This window comes from Ursus americanus, chromosome 2 (genome assembly GCF_024610735.1).
Source record: "Ursus americanus isolate L20-20 chromosome 2, mUrsAme1.1.p, whole genome shotgun sequence".
In the NCBI taxonomy this organism is placed as follows: domain Eukaryota; kingdom Metazoa; phylum Chordata; class Mammalia; order Carnivora; family Ursidae; genus Ursus; species Ursus americanus.
Genome location: NC_142128.1, coordinates 7,912,385 through 7,930,238, shown reverse-complemented (window position 1 = coordinate 7,930,238; position 17,854 = coordinate 7,912,385). Strand labels below are relative to the sequence as shown.

The following is a 17,854-nucleotide window of genomic DNA, read 5'->3' as shown; positions in this document are numbered from 1 at the left end:
CCTTCTGCTCCTTACTTCATTGCCTTGTGCTGTCCTGCCTTGCAGGCACCAGGACACGAAGAAAACCGTCTTCCCTTCCCGAGAAAGCTGTGAAGTTTGATTAGACAATCGGGGGTAAAGTGCTTTGAAGAGAAGTGATGTAGGAAACAGCCTGTGTTTGTGTTTGGGTTAATTCCTGGGAGCCTTCGGATGAGATTAGGGCCAATGAATGGGTCTGCTCAGGTCGCTGGGCTGCTTTGTAGAGGAAAAAAATTGTTTCCCAAAACACGTCTGCTAGAGGGGCTGCCAAAACCACTCAGCTCTGCTCCACACCCAGGCGTGTCTTCGTTCAGTCTGGCCATCACACGAGGAAAAGGGAATTCGGCGGTCAGGTCAGGCAGGCTGGTGCGTGAAATGTTAACATGTACTTAGACATCAAAGTGTGCCTTTGGGGCAGAAACAATTACCAAATGTTTTAAAACATGACTGCAGTATGTAAACTGTATTGGGAGGGAAGAAGAAAATGAGATTAATGTATGAGACGTATGGTCAAACCAGACAATCGGGATGAAAGGAACATCCCAGGGCATTTTGTCCAACCCCATCCATGGTCAAGTCTCTTCCTCCCCTCCCAGACTCCTTTCCTGATGAGGCTAAGTGGTCACCAGCTCATGTCTGAATACCTGTACCCGCCAGGCAAGTTCTATATGAATTATCAGCTGACAAATAAGAGAACAAACATTTCATGGAAGGTAGCCAGTGTTTTCAACATAAATACCCCGAACCATAGGCATTAGTTTGGAATCCCAGCTCTCCCACCTGTGGAAAGGGCTGAGTTTTCCTGCACGCCACTGCATAATGATTCTTCTCCAAATAGAACCCTTTAGCAGGAGGCTTAAATATACGGTATTAAAACAACAACAAAACCTTCAATCCATACCAAGTGGTAAAAAGGAAGTCTATACAAATAGTTACTTTTCTTGAAAATCAAAAGGTACATTTGATAATATGTTAACTAATGTTAAGTGATGGACTTTTTAAAATTAACTGTGTGTTTCTGATGTTTTGACATCTAGGGGCCTTGCATACCCTGGAGAGACCATCCCTCCCACGGGCTAGCTAATTCTTAGAGACAGCAAATTACCAGCCTGCCGAGTGTGCTTTCATATTCAAACCAGCCAATCCGGAGCCCATATCCCAGCCACCACCTTTATTGGACACTCACACTCTGGACCACTGTCCTCCTGCCCTAATCACCCCAGGGTTAAGTGCCAGATGTGCTCAAGACAGTCCCTACACCCGGGGGCTTCTGAAGTCATTCAAACCAGCCAGCCTAATCCTCTTCATCCTGCCATACTCACTCTGTTCCTGCAGAAACCACAAGAAAGTTTCTTGTGCACATGTTTCCCTCCCTCCTTCTGCCTGTGGCTGACCCTGGTGCTTCCCTGCATCCCCCCGACCATGGTGGAGAGGGGGGGAAGGTGCACCCCCCTCTGGGGAACTGTAACAAACCATCTTTTCAATGACAACCCTCTCCTGATCTGTTGGCCTCACCATACGTGAATAATAATTAAGCCTGCATTATATGAGGGTGGCATTTATTCACAAAGGAAGGCTCTAGAATCACCTTGGTTAAATTTCAGATTCAAGCCTGGCCCAAGAAGGGAGAATGGACCCAACCCGAAAACTGCATTAGGAAAGGAAGTCTTTCCATGACTGCGTGGTCTACGCGGCTCACGTGCAGACCTCAGCGGTCCACGGGTGAGTCACAACCATCCCCAGACATTGTCCCCTACGTTGTCACGCACCTCCAGGATCTGATTTGCTCCTGAACATAAACGCAGCACAAAAAGCGTGTAAATGAAGACCTCTTTAGGGAGGAAATGCAGTTGGAATTCGCAGCTGTTTCTTGCACGTACAGTAGCCTTCATTTTAAGAAAATACAATATACTGTACAGAACTGGGAGTGAAACTGAGTCAGAAGAGCAGGAAATGAGCGACGTTTAGCAGGAGTGAAATAGCGATCAATAAAGAAGTTACCGCAGGAAGACAGGGAGTGTTAGTTAGAGGCATTAACTTATTTGTGACAGATTAAACATCTAAGTGCTCCTTCCTTGCCAAAAAAAAAAAAAAAAAGGCAAAGGGAAACCACAAAGTTTTAGTGCTCAGAAGGTACACTCAGCGTAGTGGGAAAACCCTTGTGATCAGGGGCTTGGAGAGGACGGGTCCAAAGCATCTCAGGGGTGGTATGAAGATCTAGGAGTGCTACGGTGGTAGTATGCACCAGATATTAACCACCTACTGTGTGCCAAGACAGGCGCTAAATTGCTTGTACGGCTCATGCCGTTGGATCCTCTTCACAGCCACGCGGGACTGGGTTAAGCCCCACTTCAGTGGGTGGAAAACTACGGCTCTGTGTTAATTATCTATGGCTACACGTAAGAAATTCCTCCCAAAGTTGGCAAATTACAGCAACAGTAGACAAGGGTTCTCTCCTACTGTTTCTATGGGTTGGGAGTATGGGCAGAGCTGGGTGGTTCTGGCTCAGGATCTCTCGGGAGGTTGTAGTCAAGATGCTGGCTAGGGCTGTGGGGTCATCTGAAGGCTTGACTGGAACGGATTAACCTGCTTCCAAGATGGCTCACTCACATGGCTGTCAGTGCGTGGATGCCAGTGCGTAGGCAGGAGGAAGTTTTTCACCACATGGAGCTTCCCACAGGGCTGCTTATGTCCTCAAGACATGGCAGCTGGTTGGCCCCAGTGTGATTGACCAAAGCGAGTGGAAGGCAGAAGCCACAATGTCTTTTATGACCCGGCCTCAGAAGTCACACATCCCTCCACAACTTATTGGTTACACAGGTCAGCCCTGTTCAGGGCAAGAGGGGGGGAACCACACGAGAGCTTAGAAACCAGGAGGTGAGGATCCCAGGGGGCCATTTTGGATACTGGCTTCCAGTGGACCCAAGAGTATAAGTAATTTTCTTAAGATTAATCAGCTAATTTCAGATTCTACCTTACTCCCAAATCATCATTCTTTCTACCGCACAACTACCCCTCCAAAGCCCAACATCACCTAATGAGGACAGAGGGTCCTAGTCAAACCACATCCCTGTTTTGTTATTTTTGTCAAAAATTTTATCTTCAATCCACTGGGAAATATTTTTTTGTGTTAGAACATAGCTCAGACCTCCTAACGGGAATTGATGAAAAATAATTTTTACTTTATTGATTTTGCCCTAAACCAAACTTGCTGAACCTCATCCCTGGCTAAAGCTTTAAGATAATAATAATAACAACAATAACAATAACAACAACAACAATAATAATAATGGGGCACCCAGGTGGCTAAGTCAGTTAAGCACCCAATTCTTGATTTTGGTTCAGGTCTTGATCTCAGGATCATGAATTCGGGCCCTGCACTAGGCTCTATGCTAGCTGTGGAGCCTACTTAAAAAAAAATAGAAAAATAAAAAACAAAATAAAATAAAAATAAAAATTAAATTAAAATTAAAATAAAAATAAAAAAATAATAGTAAGGAATGCTTGCCATAATAAAGAACAGAACATTTGCAGGTTACAAACCATTTTGCAATCATTGCTGTCTTTGAGAGTTGACCTAAACACGCTCAGATCTCTGTGCTGTAGAGGGAGGTGATTGAAGGACATTTTTATTCCCTCAAATAACAGGAAATCCACCATTTATTCTTTAATAATAAAAACTGCATGTGTAAGAATTGTGACCGTGGAAGGTCAACTCAAATTAAAGATTTTACGACTAGCGGTTGTATTAAATCTTTTCAACAATTTATAGAAAGGATTTGAAATATGTCAAACGTATTTCTCTAAGTTTTTTCAACTGAAAGGTTTTATTGCATCAAGTCACAGAATCAGGAGAAAAATTGCTCTTAGATCATCCAGTGCTGGCTCTGCCAATGTCATATTGCTCCCTTCAGAACCAAAGCCTGGGTATTAAGCCATCTGAGGTCAACCTCTTCCAATTAAAATGAAAGTCATAAAGCAAAGTATTTCAATAATCCACAATAATAATAATCCCAAATTTATACAGTGCGTGTATCCAAGAAATGTAAAGCAGTTCACATTTTTTTTCTCTCTCTCACCTGGAAACAAAAACGAAAGCCCCAAGGCAAGTGTAAGGGAACATTCATTAACTTAAATATTTATAGAGCAAGTGAATGTGCCTGTGTGTGTACGAGGAGAAAGGGAGGACGAATTGACATTTATTGAGCACCTACTATGTTCCAAGCTTTGAACTAGGTCCAGTGGACTCAAAGATGAACGACACCTTTCTTTTTCTTTTTTTAAGATGTCTTATTTTATTTTAGAGAGAGAGCAAGTGGGAGGAGGGACAGAAGGAAAGGTAGCAAACCCTCAAGCTGACTTCCCACTGAGCCCAGATCCCAGCACGGGGCTCGATCCCAGGACCCCAAGATCATGATCTGAACCCAAACCAAGAGTCGGATGCCTAACCGACTGAGCCCCCCAGTTGGTTTAATTCACCCGCTGTGAATTAAAATGAGATCACATGGGGGAAAGCACTTGATCAGGGACAGGTTTAGTCCCATCTAGACCAGGAACTGCCTGGGGGCAGGGACTGAGCAGCTCCATCTCTGGAACCCAGTGCCCACCCAAGTGCCTGGCACCAGTCCTTCCAAAGCCCCAGCCAGAGATCTAAGTATATATATATATATTCCCCCTCCCCCAATTTTTTGAGGTGTGAAAGGAACAAGGTTTTTGAGGTTCCTTGGACTTTTGAAACTTTTCATTTTAAAAATAAGTACAGAAGGATGTGTATAGTCTTTGGTGGTTATGAACTGATACTAATAAGACAATCATCTGGGACCATGTAACAGTGCCAAAAAGGAAAGGAACGCTCACAGAAAGAAAAATGTCACAAGACACAGAAATCAGCCTGAGGGGGGCTCCTGCTGGCCAAATCAAGGACTATTTGAGCAGCAAATAAACAATGATGGTGATAGATTTATAACCAAGTAGATAAAATAGAAAATCAGGAACCAGGAGTGTGTATGTGTGTGTATGATACAGAAATACAGGGGCGCCTGGGTGGCTCAGTTGGTTATTAAACATCTGCCTTTGGCTCGGGTCCTGATCGAGCCCCATGTCGGGCTCCCTGCTCAGTGGGGAGCCTGCTTCTCCCTCTCCTTCTGCACAGCCCCCCTTCCGGCTCGTGTTCTCTCTCTGTCTCGCTATCTCAAATAAATAAATAAATAAATACATACATACGTACGTACATAAATAAATAAATAAATAAATAAATAAATAAATAAAGTCTTGGGGGAAAAATAGATAATCACATGACCCAGCGATTCTACTCCGAGGTATTTACCCAAGAGAAGTGAAAACATGTCCATACAAAACTTTATTTCTAGCAGTTGTGTTTATAAAAGCCCCTAAGCTATACAGAGCCCAGTGCACGTAACCATCAACAGGGGAAAGGGTAAACTAATGAAGGTATATTTATACATGGAATGTGACTCAGCAATAAAAAGGAATAAACTATTGATACACACAATATGTATAAATATCAAAAATATTACCAAGTGAAGGAAGCCGGACACAAAAGGGTAAATATTGTGTGATTCTATTTACATGAAATTCCAGAATGGGCAAAACTAATCTCTAATGACAGAAAGTACAACAGAGTTTTCCCGGGGCGGGGGTGGGAGGGAGTTGACCACAAAGGAACGTGAGGGAACTTTTTGGGTGATGGAAATACTCTGGGTCTTAAGTAAGATGACAGGCTACACATTTTTCAAAACTCAAAGAACATTTAAAATAGGTGCACTTAAATATATGTTTATGTTTAAATTTATTTATAACTAAATAATGTTGTTTAAAAAAAAAAGGACTGACTCTAGGGCAAAGCATGTGCTGTTCCTTAGTCTTGCCTTAATTGCAGGCATGATGCCCGGAGGCACAGCAGCTACCTTGTGACTATGAGGTAACCAGCGATGAAGACAAAGAGTAAATGAAACCTAAAGACAGCAGAGGAAAAAAAGGAGGAAAGAAACTCATGCCTGACGCTATTTTTGAGCTGTCAAGCCCTCCGTAGACTGTCACTCTCCAGACCTTGTCACTGTAAGAGTTTTGTTCTTTTCAGTCAAATTAATCCCCAAGGAGAATACAAAGTCCCCCCGTCCAAATTATTTCCACTCCACGTTCATTTTTCATCAACTGAGAATGCATCCCTCCTCCTCCTCCTTCACAACCCCAAACCAAGAATTCAAGCACATAATCTTCAAAGGTACACTTTGGAACCGGACTTTGGAAATGGCCACGATGTGAAGTTAATTATGGCCAGAGGCATCACAGAGCATTCAAAAGGGCCAGGAGGAGTTGGGAAAATAGGCTGAGAAACAGCACTGACGTCTTAAGAGACACGAGAAGATGGGGGAAGGAACCCACAGCAGATGCGGATGGGAATGAGACTGGATAGATAGGTGGGAGCCATTTTATGAAGGGCTTTCAAGCATCACATTTGTCCAATGTCACAGGCTAACTGGCCCTAGACCTGATACTCCAGGCAGCGTTATTGACTAGTGAACATTAGCATTTCAGCCTTGTCATATTGGAGTTCCAAACCATATTTTTTAAAAGATTTTATTTATTTATTTATTTATTTGAGAGAGAGAGAGCAAGAGAGCAAGCAAGAGAGGGGGTAAGGGCAGAGGGAGAAGGAGAAGCAGACTCCCCACTGAGCAGGGAGCCTGATTGGGGGGGGCTCGATCCCGGGACCCCGGGATCATGACCCAAGCCGAAGGTAGCCGCTCAACCGACTGAGCCACCCAGGTGCCAGACCAAACTATTTTTTAATACGCTACATTTTCACTTCTCTTAGCTTGTACATTATACACTTTCACAAACCTTTTAATAGTTACCCTAAATGTGAAAGCATGCATTCTTTTTTGTTTAAAGATTTTATTAATTTGACATACAGAGACAGCCAGCGAGAGAGGGAACACAAGCAGGGAGAGTGGGAGAGGAAGAAGCAGGCTCATAGCGGAGGAGCCTGATGTGGGGCTTGATCCCATAACGCCGGGATCACGCCCTGAGCCCAAGGCAGACGCTTAACAACTGCGCCACCCAGGCGCCCCATGCATTCTTGACTTATCAAAGTCTAAAGTTACCTGGGATCCCTACTCTCTTCCTAAATGTTGCAAAGCATTTAGAATACTTTAACCTAGCTTCTGAGTGATATTTAAGAATTATATATACTATGTTTAGTCTATTTTCTAATTTATGAATAATATATATGACACATTTGTTTATATAACATATAAATCGAAATATAAAATTTGTATTTTTAAACCCAATAAGACATTATTACTGTTATATTATATGGTGAATATGTCTTAAGTGTATCCAGCTATTTACCATTCTCAATGATCTTCAGTTATGTCCAAACTTCTACCTGGGTCATTTTCCTTCTGCCTAAAAGACACTCTATTATTTCCTTTAGATCAGGGATGCTGGTGACCAATGCTCTTATTTTGTTTCTTTGAAACTGTATTTATTTCACCTCATTCTTTTTTTATTTTTTTTAAGATTTTATTTATTTATTTGACAGAGATAGAGACAGCCAGCGAGAGAGGGAACACAAGCCCTGCTTGTGGGAGTGGAAGAGGAAGAAGCAGGCTCATAGCGGAGGAGCCTGATGTGGGGCTCGATCCCATAACGCCGGGATCACGCCCTGAGCCGAAGGCAGACGCTTAACCGCTGTGCCACCCAGGCGCCCCTATTTCACCTCATTCTCGAAGGATACTTTTGCTACATTTTTTTAAAAAGATTTTTTATTTATTGATTTGAGAGAGAGAGCACGCAGAGGGAGAGGGAGAAGCAGACTTCCCGCTGAGCAGAGACCCGGATGCAGGGCTCCATCCCAGGACCCTGAGCCAAAGGCAGACACTTAACCGACAAAGCCACCCAGGCACCCCTAGAGTTTCTATTACATGTACCCAGATAGAATTCCTGGCACATGCTTCCCATCACCCTTTGAATAAATTCCCAAAGTCTTACACCACCTCTCCAACAGCATACCCTACCACTCCCCCTTATTGTTCTTGCATCAGCCTCATGGACCCTCTGGGCTGTTCTTGGTACATGCCAAGTGTATTTCTGCCTCAGTGTCTTTGCCCTTGCTGTTCCGGCATGCTCTTCCTCGAGATCTTTCACAGTTTGCTTGAGCCCTCTCTTCACTCAGCTTTCTGCTTTAATGTCACCTCTGTCCCATGGTCTTGCCTTGACTACTTCATCCAAAACTGGCTCCTTCACACTCCTTAACTCTTTAGTAATTTATCTTTATTCATAGCACTCACCACTAACTAAAATAATTTCTGCCCGACAGTATGTTACTTATTTTCGAGCTTAATGTCCATTGGCTCCAACGGAATGAAAGCTTCCAGAGGTACAAGCACCTCCCAGTACCTGGAAGAGTGCCTGGCATGAAGTAGGCATTTGAAGGATATTCATTTAATCAATCCGTCAATTCATGACATCTTGAAATTGAGGTAGATTTCATCCTTACACTTCACTCAGCAGTTCTTCGTAATACAAAGACTATGTAACTATGCCACTAAAAGTTAAAGACACGCTGTTGGGTTTATTTTGGTATTTTTGTCATACCAGCACTTTCTGGGGCTAGCAAGTTTTGTCTGGACACTTCATTTCACGGCCCCTCATGAAATTCTGGACCTGCTCCGCAATTTAAGGCTGAACTAATGAATGGGTTTTGCAGCGAAGCTTCCAAGCACCTGCACTGACACTGACCTACGCCGGGCATTGTCCTTTTGGTTTCTCCCCAGATCACCCAAAGGACGATTCAGAGACTCGTTTTGTCTCTGACCTTTTCTAGATTGGGCCAGGGCTGTGATAAACCCGATCATAATGGGGACAGTATGGTCCCAGAGTGACGAAGGCGTCAGAAGGCCTGCTCCCAATTCCAGCTCACCAGCTACATGGCCAGGCTGAGTTCTCGGGGTTACTGGGAGGAGCACTGATCAGGGACCTGCAATCAGCCCCCAACCTACAAAGAGAGAGAGGCGGCACGTGTGAGCTCTGCAGTCCTCCCGGCTCGGAAGCGAGTCTGGATCCGGGTTTTTTGCTTCCCTTCCACCCTACCCCCAGCCTCGAACCCCCACTTCCAGCCCCGAAGCCCAAGCGGCCAGGCCAGAGCAACCCTCCCATCCGCCCGCCCAACAGCAGGCCCATCCGCGAGCCCATCCGCGCGCCCTTCCGCTACCAGCCCCGCGCGGCGGCCCCGCCCACTCCCGTCGGCCCCCGCGGGCCGCTACCGTCGCCGTGGAAACGAAAGCAGCCAATCGGCGCGGCGGCTTCCGCTCCTCCGCGCCGCGGTGGGCTCCGGCGGGCCTGAGAGCTTCAGGCCCGCGATGCTGAAGGCCAAGATCCTCTTCGTGGGGCCCTGTGAGGTGAGGCCCCGCCGGCGGGGGCGGCGGGCGGGGGCCCGGGTGGGCGCGGGGCGACTCGGGACTGTGCCTTGCGCCGGGAGCCCCCCAGGAGTCCCCTGTCCCACCGCACCGACGAGGTGTGCGCCGCTGGCCTCAGCGTGAATCGGCGCCCCCAGACCTCGACCCCGTTGTCGTAAGGCCTGAAGGTAGTGAGTGGCGTTTTGGAGCCAGAGTCTAGGTCCCACGATTCTCCTTTGCCCCTGAGGTTGGCCCTAATGAACATGCCTGTGGGACAAGAAAAGGAGAGAGAGGAAAGACCAGACTATTGCATGGTCTTTGAACGGTTCGCTCGTAGTGCGCGTGGTGGTGGTGCGGGATTAAATCTACATGTGGACTTCACACCATACGCAGGAATAAGATTCCCATGGACTAGAGCTAAATGTTTGAAACAACTACCGTGAAAATAGTGAATATTCTCCATCTTCAGCACGCATCCCAATTGCTTAGAGGGCTTGTTAAAAACACAACATGCCAGGGCGCCTGGATGGCTCAGCCGGTTAAGTGTCTGCCTTCGTGTCTGCCTTCGCTCGGGTGGTGGTCCCGGGGTCCTGGGATTGAGCCCCGCGTGGGCCTCCCTGCTCAGCCAGGAGCCTGCTTCTCCTCCCTCTCCCTCTGCCTGCTGCTCCCTCTCGCTTGTTCTCTCTCTGTGTCAAATGAATAAATGAAGCCTTAAAAACAAACAAACAAGAAAAACACATGCCAGTCCTGCCCTAGAGTTTTGATTCAGTAGGTCTGGGAGGGATCCGAGAATCTGCCTTATACTGATGCTTTGCCCAGGGAGCACGCGTTGAGAACCATTGTAGTAGATGCATAAATGGAGAGATGTTATTCCGCTTGAGGCAGGGAAGGTCTCCTCAAGCACAACACAAAAATTGAAGAAGCCTTAAAAGGAATGACAGCGAAAGTAAGCCTGGGTGAAGTATCTGCAAAATACATCACAAAGCAAGAATTAACGGGTAGAACGCACAAGGGAAGTTGAAAAATTGGTCAAGAGAACTCAATAGAAAATCGAGCAAAGTCCCTGCACACAAGTGCAAGTGGCCAATGGGTATAAGAGCGTGTTCAGCCTCACAGTCAACAAGAACTCAAATTAAAACAAGAAGATGACCTTATTTACCCATCTGAGTGGATGAAAAAAATTAGAACACTGATAACACGAAGCATGAGATGCTTGTAGGGAAACGAGTACTTTAGGATTCTGTTGATGGGACTATACATTGCTAACAGCTTTATTGGCAATCCGATTATTAAACTTTAAAACGTGTGTAGCTTTCAGTGCAGCATTCACATTTCTCAGAATCTAGGGTAGCCAGACACTTACCTTTGTTGCCCAGAGGGGATATTAAACGGTATTGGACAGTTGTAAACACCCTAGGTGCCCATCATGTCTAAATAAACTGAGGCACATTCATACTGGGGAAGACGCCGGCAGTTACCCGAAAGGAGGCACCTTTTTGTGGAGTGACATGGAGAACTTGCCAAGACATAAACTAGTAAGCGGAATAGACAAGTAATAACAATATGCACAGAATTGTGAAAAGTAAACCAAGCATAAATATCTTTTTTTAAATGGAAATTTTCAAACATACAGAGGGAGAAAAAGCAAGGAACTCCTAGTACTCATCACCCAGCGTCAACAACAAAATATATTTCTGCACACACATATCCCCCTGTAGCTCAGTACTCTGCAGATTGGCCAAACTTTCTCTCTTTAAACATGCCAGCCGGTTCCCGGCCTGGTGCCATCCAACTAGTTATTCTCTCCCCCTGGAAGGCTCGATTGACTCCTTGTCATTCAAATCTCGGTTTAAACGTCACCCTTTCGGCCTTCCCTGACCACCCAGTTCAAAGTCCCTGTGGCTTGATTTCTATCCTCGCACTTAGCACTCCTTCATCTTGTGTGCAACCGCTCAGGGCAAGGTAGACATTGAACAATACCTCATGTGCCTGCCAGTTTCTTCTTTTGCAGAAGAACCCTCCCCCTCAATCAATTGGTTTTGACCAACATGTATATATACACTTTAAGGGCATAGATGAAATATTTAAATGCACTTCTGTGATGTCTTATGTATTCGTGTCGCTGTATATACATTTGAAGGTACATTAAAGATACATATTAATTTGGAAACGCTCCTTTATTCCATACTTGCATTTCATGACACAGCTTTAAAATTCATGCTCCTCATCTGCACCTTTGACACCCGAGTCGATTTTATGACCAAAGCCACTTTTAAACCACATGACGCGCACCTGGCCGGCTCAGTCGGAAGAGTGCATGACTCTTGATCTCAGGGTCATGAGTGTGAGCCCCACATTGAGTGTAGAGATTACTTAAATAAATAAAACTTAGAACACACACACACGACAAAGCACACCATCTGAGTAGTTTAGGATATAAGCACTTTTTGAATCTGTGTATGACCCTGTTCCCTAGAAATGTATTCCATTCCGAAGAACCATGCCTATTACATCAGGTCATTTGCTTTATTCGTTCATCCTATAGATAAATATTCATGATCTCCACAAACATAACCGTTCAACTGTGTTTTGTTTTTTAAATATTTATTTAGTTGGGGGGGCAGAGGGGGAGGAAGAAGCAGACTCCCCACTGAGCAGCGAACCTGATGAGGGGCTTGGTCCCAGAACCCTGAGATCATGCTCTGAGCATCTAAGGCAGATGCTTAACCAACTGAGCCATCAGCTTAACTGACCGAGCCACCCAGGCGCCCCTCAACTGTGTTATTTTTAAGTGACATTTAGTTTGTGAGGCCCCATGCTCAGGAAAAATTACTAAAGCGGTATTTTTTTTAAGATTTTATTTATTTATTCGATAGAGATAGAGACAGCCAGCGAGAGAGGGAACACAAGCAGGGGGAGTGGGAGAGGAAGAAGCAGGCTCATAGCAGAGGAGCCCGATGTGGGGCTCGATGCCATAACACCGGGATCACGCCCTGAGCCGAAGGCAGACGCTTAACCGCTGTGCCACCCAGGCGCCCCTACTAAAGCAGTATTAAGCCCCTTCCCCACCTTTCGCTGATTCTGTCTTATGACCTCTACAAGCCTCCAAAACTGGCATTGATTGAAATACTTCTAGTCAAGCAGTTGTTCAAAATTAAGTCCTTAAGAGAGCAGGGCATAATTTCAGAGATGTTTCAGGACTCGAGTGTAAGAGATTCTCTTTCATCTGAGGAATAATTTGCGGAGGACAAAAATGCCTTATCTTACATCCAAGCATATTCAATATTTGCCAAATGAATGATGCGAATGCACAGAAAATAGCTGGAAACAGATCCTTTGAGGAGGGAATGGAATGGATGAACAGATGGCTACTTTGGGTGGGGGGACCAGGAGGGCTGCTCTGTTAATAGGACTGTGTATGACTTGTATTGACTAGAAGGAGAAACAGCCCTGTCTGAGAGTGTGGCACGGCCAGCCACTGTGGGACCTAGCTCTGACCTTGAACTTCTGTGTGACCTTGAGGAACTCCCCTCCCCTTTCTGGGCTTCAGTGGCTTCGTATCTGTGACAGACTGGTTACTCGATGTGGAGAGGAGGCAGGAGAGAGACTCACACTAACAATTCTTTTCTGTTCTCAGATAAGTTAACTGAGAACCAGCCAGGAAAATCAGTGTGGGTAAGAAAGTCACCCAGCGGCAGAGCCAGCGTTAGAACCCGGTGCACGCTGGGTCCCAGACCAGACTGCGCCCACCACGTACAGTAAAGCAGCGAGGCCCACCCAACCAGAGAGAACCCTGTGCCTTGGTACTCTCGGGGTGAACGTGGCCTACACGCCATCACACCCGATTCCAAGCCAGCTATCGGAGGGCACGTTTATGGTTTACTTTTCTTCTCTTCAGCAAAGAGCTTTTATTATCTTCATTTCCACAGAGTGGAAAAACTGTTTTGGCCAACTTCCTGACAGAATCTTCTGACATCACCGAATACAACCCAACCCAGGGAGTGAGGTGAGTGGTGACAAATCTGTTTCCCAGAGAGGCCCACCACCCCCCTTTTGGTGACGGTGGCACTCCCAAAGTACACTGTTCTCAAAGTGGAGATGCTACTATTCTTTTTATTTCTAGGGTTCTGGAATTTGAGAACCCACACGTGACCAGCAACACCAAAGGCACGGGGTGTGAATTTGAGCTATGGGATTGTGGCGGAGATCCAAAGTACGTTTCCTTTAAAGAGGGTTGATTTCATCAAATGATTCAAGACTCAGCTGCCCGCCAAGCACCTTGGACTCTGGCCCAGCACACTTCCTAGCATGTATTAGGGGCATGATCGATTATTTGGTGATATGCGTGGCTCTTGAAACTTAACTGATTGGGTTATGACACAACGACAAGTCATCCATCAGTTAACCCTAAGACGTTATTTTTAAAGGCCTCGGCTAGAAGCCGGAGCCCCCTGACATTCCCCGTGCCTCCTTCTCTGCCTTTCAGGTTCGAGTCTTGCTGGCCAGCCCTGATGAAGGACTCACACGGGGTGGTGATCGTCTTCAACGCCGACCTCCCCAGCCACCTGAAGGAAATCGAGATGTGGTATTCCTGCTTCGTCCAGCAGCAGTTCCTACAAGACACTCAGTGTCTGCTGATCGCACACCACAAACCAGGCTCCGGAAGTGATAAAGGAAACCTGACTTTGTGTAAGGAGACTGCCATTTCTCCTTTCAGCTCTTGTCTTCAGTGGTCCGGGCATTTGTGTATTGCTCCGTGTCTTTGAAGCCAGTGGCTCTGTGCAGTTTTTGAGCACCTGCTGTGTCCTTGGCCTTTGTTCTTCCTACCATGTAAATTGGAATCTCTAGGTTGGAAGAGCTGTCATGGCATCCAGGCCAGGACAGAGACACTTTAGAAGCAGGCAGACACCAAGAGGGGGAAGAAACCTGATTTTAGCCGCTCACCAGTACTATTAGGGACCCTCTTTCCTGACTGGTCTTGTCTCAAGAAAAGCTTTCAGTTAGCATGTGACACACACTGTGACAGAGGTGACAGAGTGCTCATGGAAGATGACAGAAAATTCAGAAATCTCTTCCTTTCTGGTGTGAGAAGAGGACCTGGAACTGGCTTGTAGTGTTGTGATCCCATCACCAGATGGCAGTGTGGTAGCGCTCTTTATTGGGCACCTACTGTATGCCGAGCACGATGCTGAGTGCGGTGGCACTCGGTGAAACATTTCTTCCTCTGTTAAACCATGACAAGCAAGACACAACTGTATTTTTGGCCTCTAGAAAGTTAAACAAATTGGCTTCGATAAGACTCAGGTCACTGGCAGCTGGAAAGGGCCCCTCCTTAAAAGTTCATGCCTAATTACATTATTTTCCTTTTTAAGCGCCCCCCTTGAACAAGCTGAAGCTGGTGCACTCGAATCTTGAGGATGACCCTGAAGAGATCAGGTTGGAGTTTATAAAGTATTTAAAAAGCATAATCAACTCGGTGTCTGAAAGCAGAGACCGGGAGGAGATGTCAATTATCACCTAAGCAGCGTTCGTCTGGATTCTTCGCTTCGCACATGAGGTCAACTTGTTCCCCAGGGCGGACCTGGAATCTTACCCAGCTACCTATGTGTCCTTCTCCCTGTAGCTGTAGAAGAGATTTTCCTTATCTGCTCTCAGGTTCCGGTCAGCCGGGGAGTTGACTCATACCATTTATTCTCTGTCCTCAGTTCAACTGAGAAAATCCTATATTGCCTTCTGATTCCTTTGCCCCAAACCTCTCCAAGAGCTGGAAAACTGAGCTGTTTTCCTTTCCCCTTCATATATGTCAAGTGATAAAAATTGTGGAACTGTAACTGTCAGAACCAAACGATACTGCAATAGTTTAATTGCTGTGTATTGGTTTGAAGGTGATTTTCATTGCTTAGTTCATTCAACAAATACTGACATGTCGTGCTACCCTGTTCTAGGAGCTGATGATATACAGCGTGAGCAAAACAGATAAAAATCCTCCCCCTCGTGGAGCTGCCTTTCTGTTCCTTTAAATAACAGGGAGGTAGAGTCCAACACATAAGTCCTACACCTTCGCTATGGGGGAAAATGATAGATTTTTCCATTTTCCATAATTGGTCTAAATCTCATGCTCCCCTCCTCCTAGGTAAGGAGGGAACCCAGACCACATCTGATGCCAAATGAGGGTACAATTGATCCTCCCTTGCGGGTTCTGCATTGCGAATTTGCCGGCTGGCTCCAACTGATTTGTAACCCCCAGATCACTACTCACAGTGCTTTCGGTAATTCGGAGCAACAGAAATTTGGACCATCGGTCACGCACGTTTCCAGCTAAGGCTGAACAAGGCCACGCTCTGCCTTCTTGTTTCAGCTCTCGAACTATATACAAGTATCCTTGTCATAGCCTATTGGGTGCCCCATTTTCACTTTTCTGTGCTTTTCGTGACTGGTCTTGCTGTTTAGAATGACCCCCACACGTGGTGCGGAAGAGCTGGCTAATGTTCCAAAGTGCAGAAAGGCTGTGATGTGCCTTACGGAGAAAATTGGTGCTTTAGATAAGCCTCATTCCAGCATGAGTTCTAGTGCGGTTGGCTGTGCGTTGAATGTCGATGAAATCAACCACGTATATTGAATAAGGCGTCTTTAAGTAGAAGAGTCCATAAAACGAGGTTACGTAATGATGGTTGATGAAACTGATCAGAGGCACACAGGAATGTAACCCTGCATTTCCCCAGAAGCAGCGCTTTGCTATTCCCTCATCCAGGGCGCATGGTGACTTCACAGACTATAAGGACCGTGAATAGTGAGAATCAACTGTTTTTCCATCTCTTACAATTTAAAAGTTTCCACGTTAGTTCAGTCTCCTTGGGTTCATCAACTCAAGGTTACTATCTACTTCCTCGCCCTTTTCCCCAAGACGGTGTTAGGGTGTCCAGACAGGGTCTGTGCTACTATTGGGGCAGCTGTTCCAAGGTTCCGGTTCCCTTCCTGACTGGCCACCCTACTGGCCATCTCCTGTCAAGTCCAGGACTGGTACTGTCGGTGGCATGGGTTTTCCCCTTGGAATCAGGGGTCCCAGGCTGACTCCGCTACATCCTGGGTGAGCCTGGCCCTGCGCATTTCTGAGAACCAGCTGTGTCCTCTATACATCCCAGATCTCTGTGGGTCTCTGTGGCAGGACCGTTGGACTCCTTGCCACAGCTGGCCTGTCTGGTCCATCCTCAACTCTTAGCTTCCTGGGAGAAAAACAGGATTTTCAGGAATCGAGAATATAGCGGGTAGATATTCTCAAATATTATCCCTGTTAACGATAGTTAGAGATGCAGTATTCTCATTATAAACTTACAAGGAGGTTTACTTGATCACTTAGGATAATTGTTTAATATAACAATCCTGTTACCCTTTTTAAACGTGTAAAATATACATAACATAAATTTTGTCATTTAACCATTTTCAAGTGCAAGTCTGGCGTTCCATGCATTCACAGCGTTGTGCACCCATCTCCACTACCCGTCTCCGGAACATTTTTATCATCCCAGACTGAAACTCTGTACCCGCTAAACACTAACTCCCCATTCCCCTCCCCCCAACTCCTGGCACCACCATTCTCCTTTTTGTCTCTCTGAATTTGACTGCTCTAGGGACTTCATAAAAGTAGACTCATACAGTATTTTACGTTTTGTGACTGGCGTATTTCGCTGAGCAGAATGTCCTCAAGTTTCATCCATGTTTAGCAGGTGTCAGAATGTCCTTCCTTTTTAGGGCTGAGTAATATTCCATTGTATGGACAGATTCTATCTTGTTTATCCATTCCTCTGTCGGTGATTATAAATAATTTGCTAGAACAGTAGTGTACGATTCACCTCGGATATCTTTCTTTCTAAGATTTCATTTTTAAGTAATCTCCACACCTAACGTGGGGCTCGAACTCACAACCCCAAGATCAAAAGTCATGCACTCCACCAACGGAGCCAGCCAGGCACCCCCCACCAAGGATATTTTTGAAGAAGATTAGCATTTAACCTCTCCAAGATTTTGTTTAAATATCCTTGGTATCTGGACATCATTATCAGCTTGGAAGGCAGAATACACATACATCTTCTAAAAAGTTTTTTATGATCTTAGGGGAACTTAATTCTTAAGTATTCCTTCAGGTAATACATGTAAAAACAATGTTATATCATCCTAACACCTAATTTGTAAAAACCATCAAAAGCGTTAATGCTCAGAATAAGCAAATATGGTGAGTTTATAGCTTATCGTACGAGTTTGCTTTAATCTTAGGAATTTGTTCATCCATAATTTTTATATTTGGATTCTTTTTTTTTTTTTTCCAGTAAGCTCTAGGCCCAACATGGGGCTTGAACTCATGACCCCACGATCGAGAGCTTCATGTTCCAGCCAGGTGCCCCTATTTTGGGAATTTT

At 45.5% G+C, this 17,854-nt stretch overlaps 1 protein-coding gene across 2 annotated transcripts; it reads left to right on the top strand.

The window, feature by feature from the left end:
• The first annotated feature begins 9,300 nt into the window (after positions 1-9,300).
• On the top strand, positions 9,301-16,878 carry IFT22 (intraflagellar transport 22). Of its 2 annotated transcripts, XM_045773878.2 has the most exons (6): positions 9,301-9,443; positions 13,370-13,446; positions 13,564-13,653; positions 13,927-14,129; positions 14,813-14,876; positions 15,574-16,878. In XM_045773878.2, the coding sequence occupies exons 1-6, from the start codon at positions 9,405-9,407 to the stop codon at positions 15,575-15,577; spliced, it is 477 nt and encodes a 158-aa protein (XP_045629834.2). In that variant the 5' UTR covers positions 9,301-9,404; the 3' UTR covers positions 15,578-16,878. The 2 variants fall into 2 exon arrangements, with proteins under 2 accessions (XP_045629834.2, XP_045629833.2); XM_045773877.2 differs by having other exon boundaries at positions 14,813-16,878.
• The last annotated feature ends 976 nt before the right edge of the window (positions 16,879-17,854 follow it).

Excerpts from the sequence above, each read along its gene's own strand:
- IFT22 (XM_045773877.2), top strand. The coding sequence starts at position 9,405 with ATGCTGAAGGCCAAGATCCTCTTCGTGGGGCCCTGTGAG. Across the intron at positions 13,447-13,563 it reads AACCCAACCCAGGGAGTGAG|GGTTCTGGAATTTGAGAACC; the intron begins GTGAGTGGTGAC and ends TTTTATTTCTAG. Across the intron at positions 13,654-13,926 it reads GATTGTGGCGGAGATCCAAA|GTTCGAGTCTTGCTGGCCAG; the intron begins GTACGTTTCCTT and ends TCTGCCTTTCAG.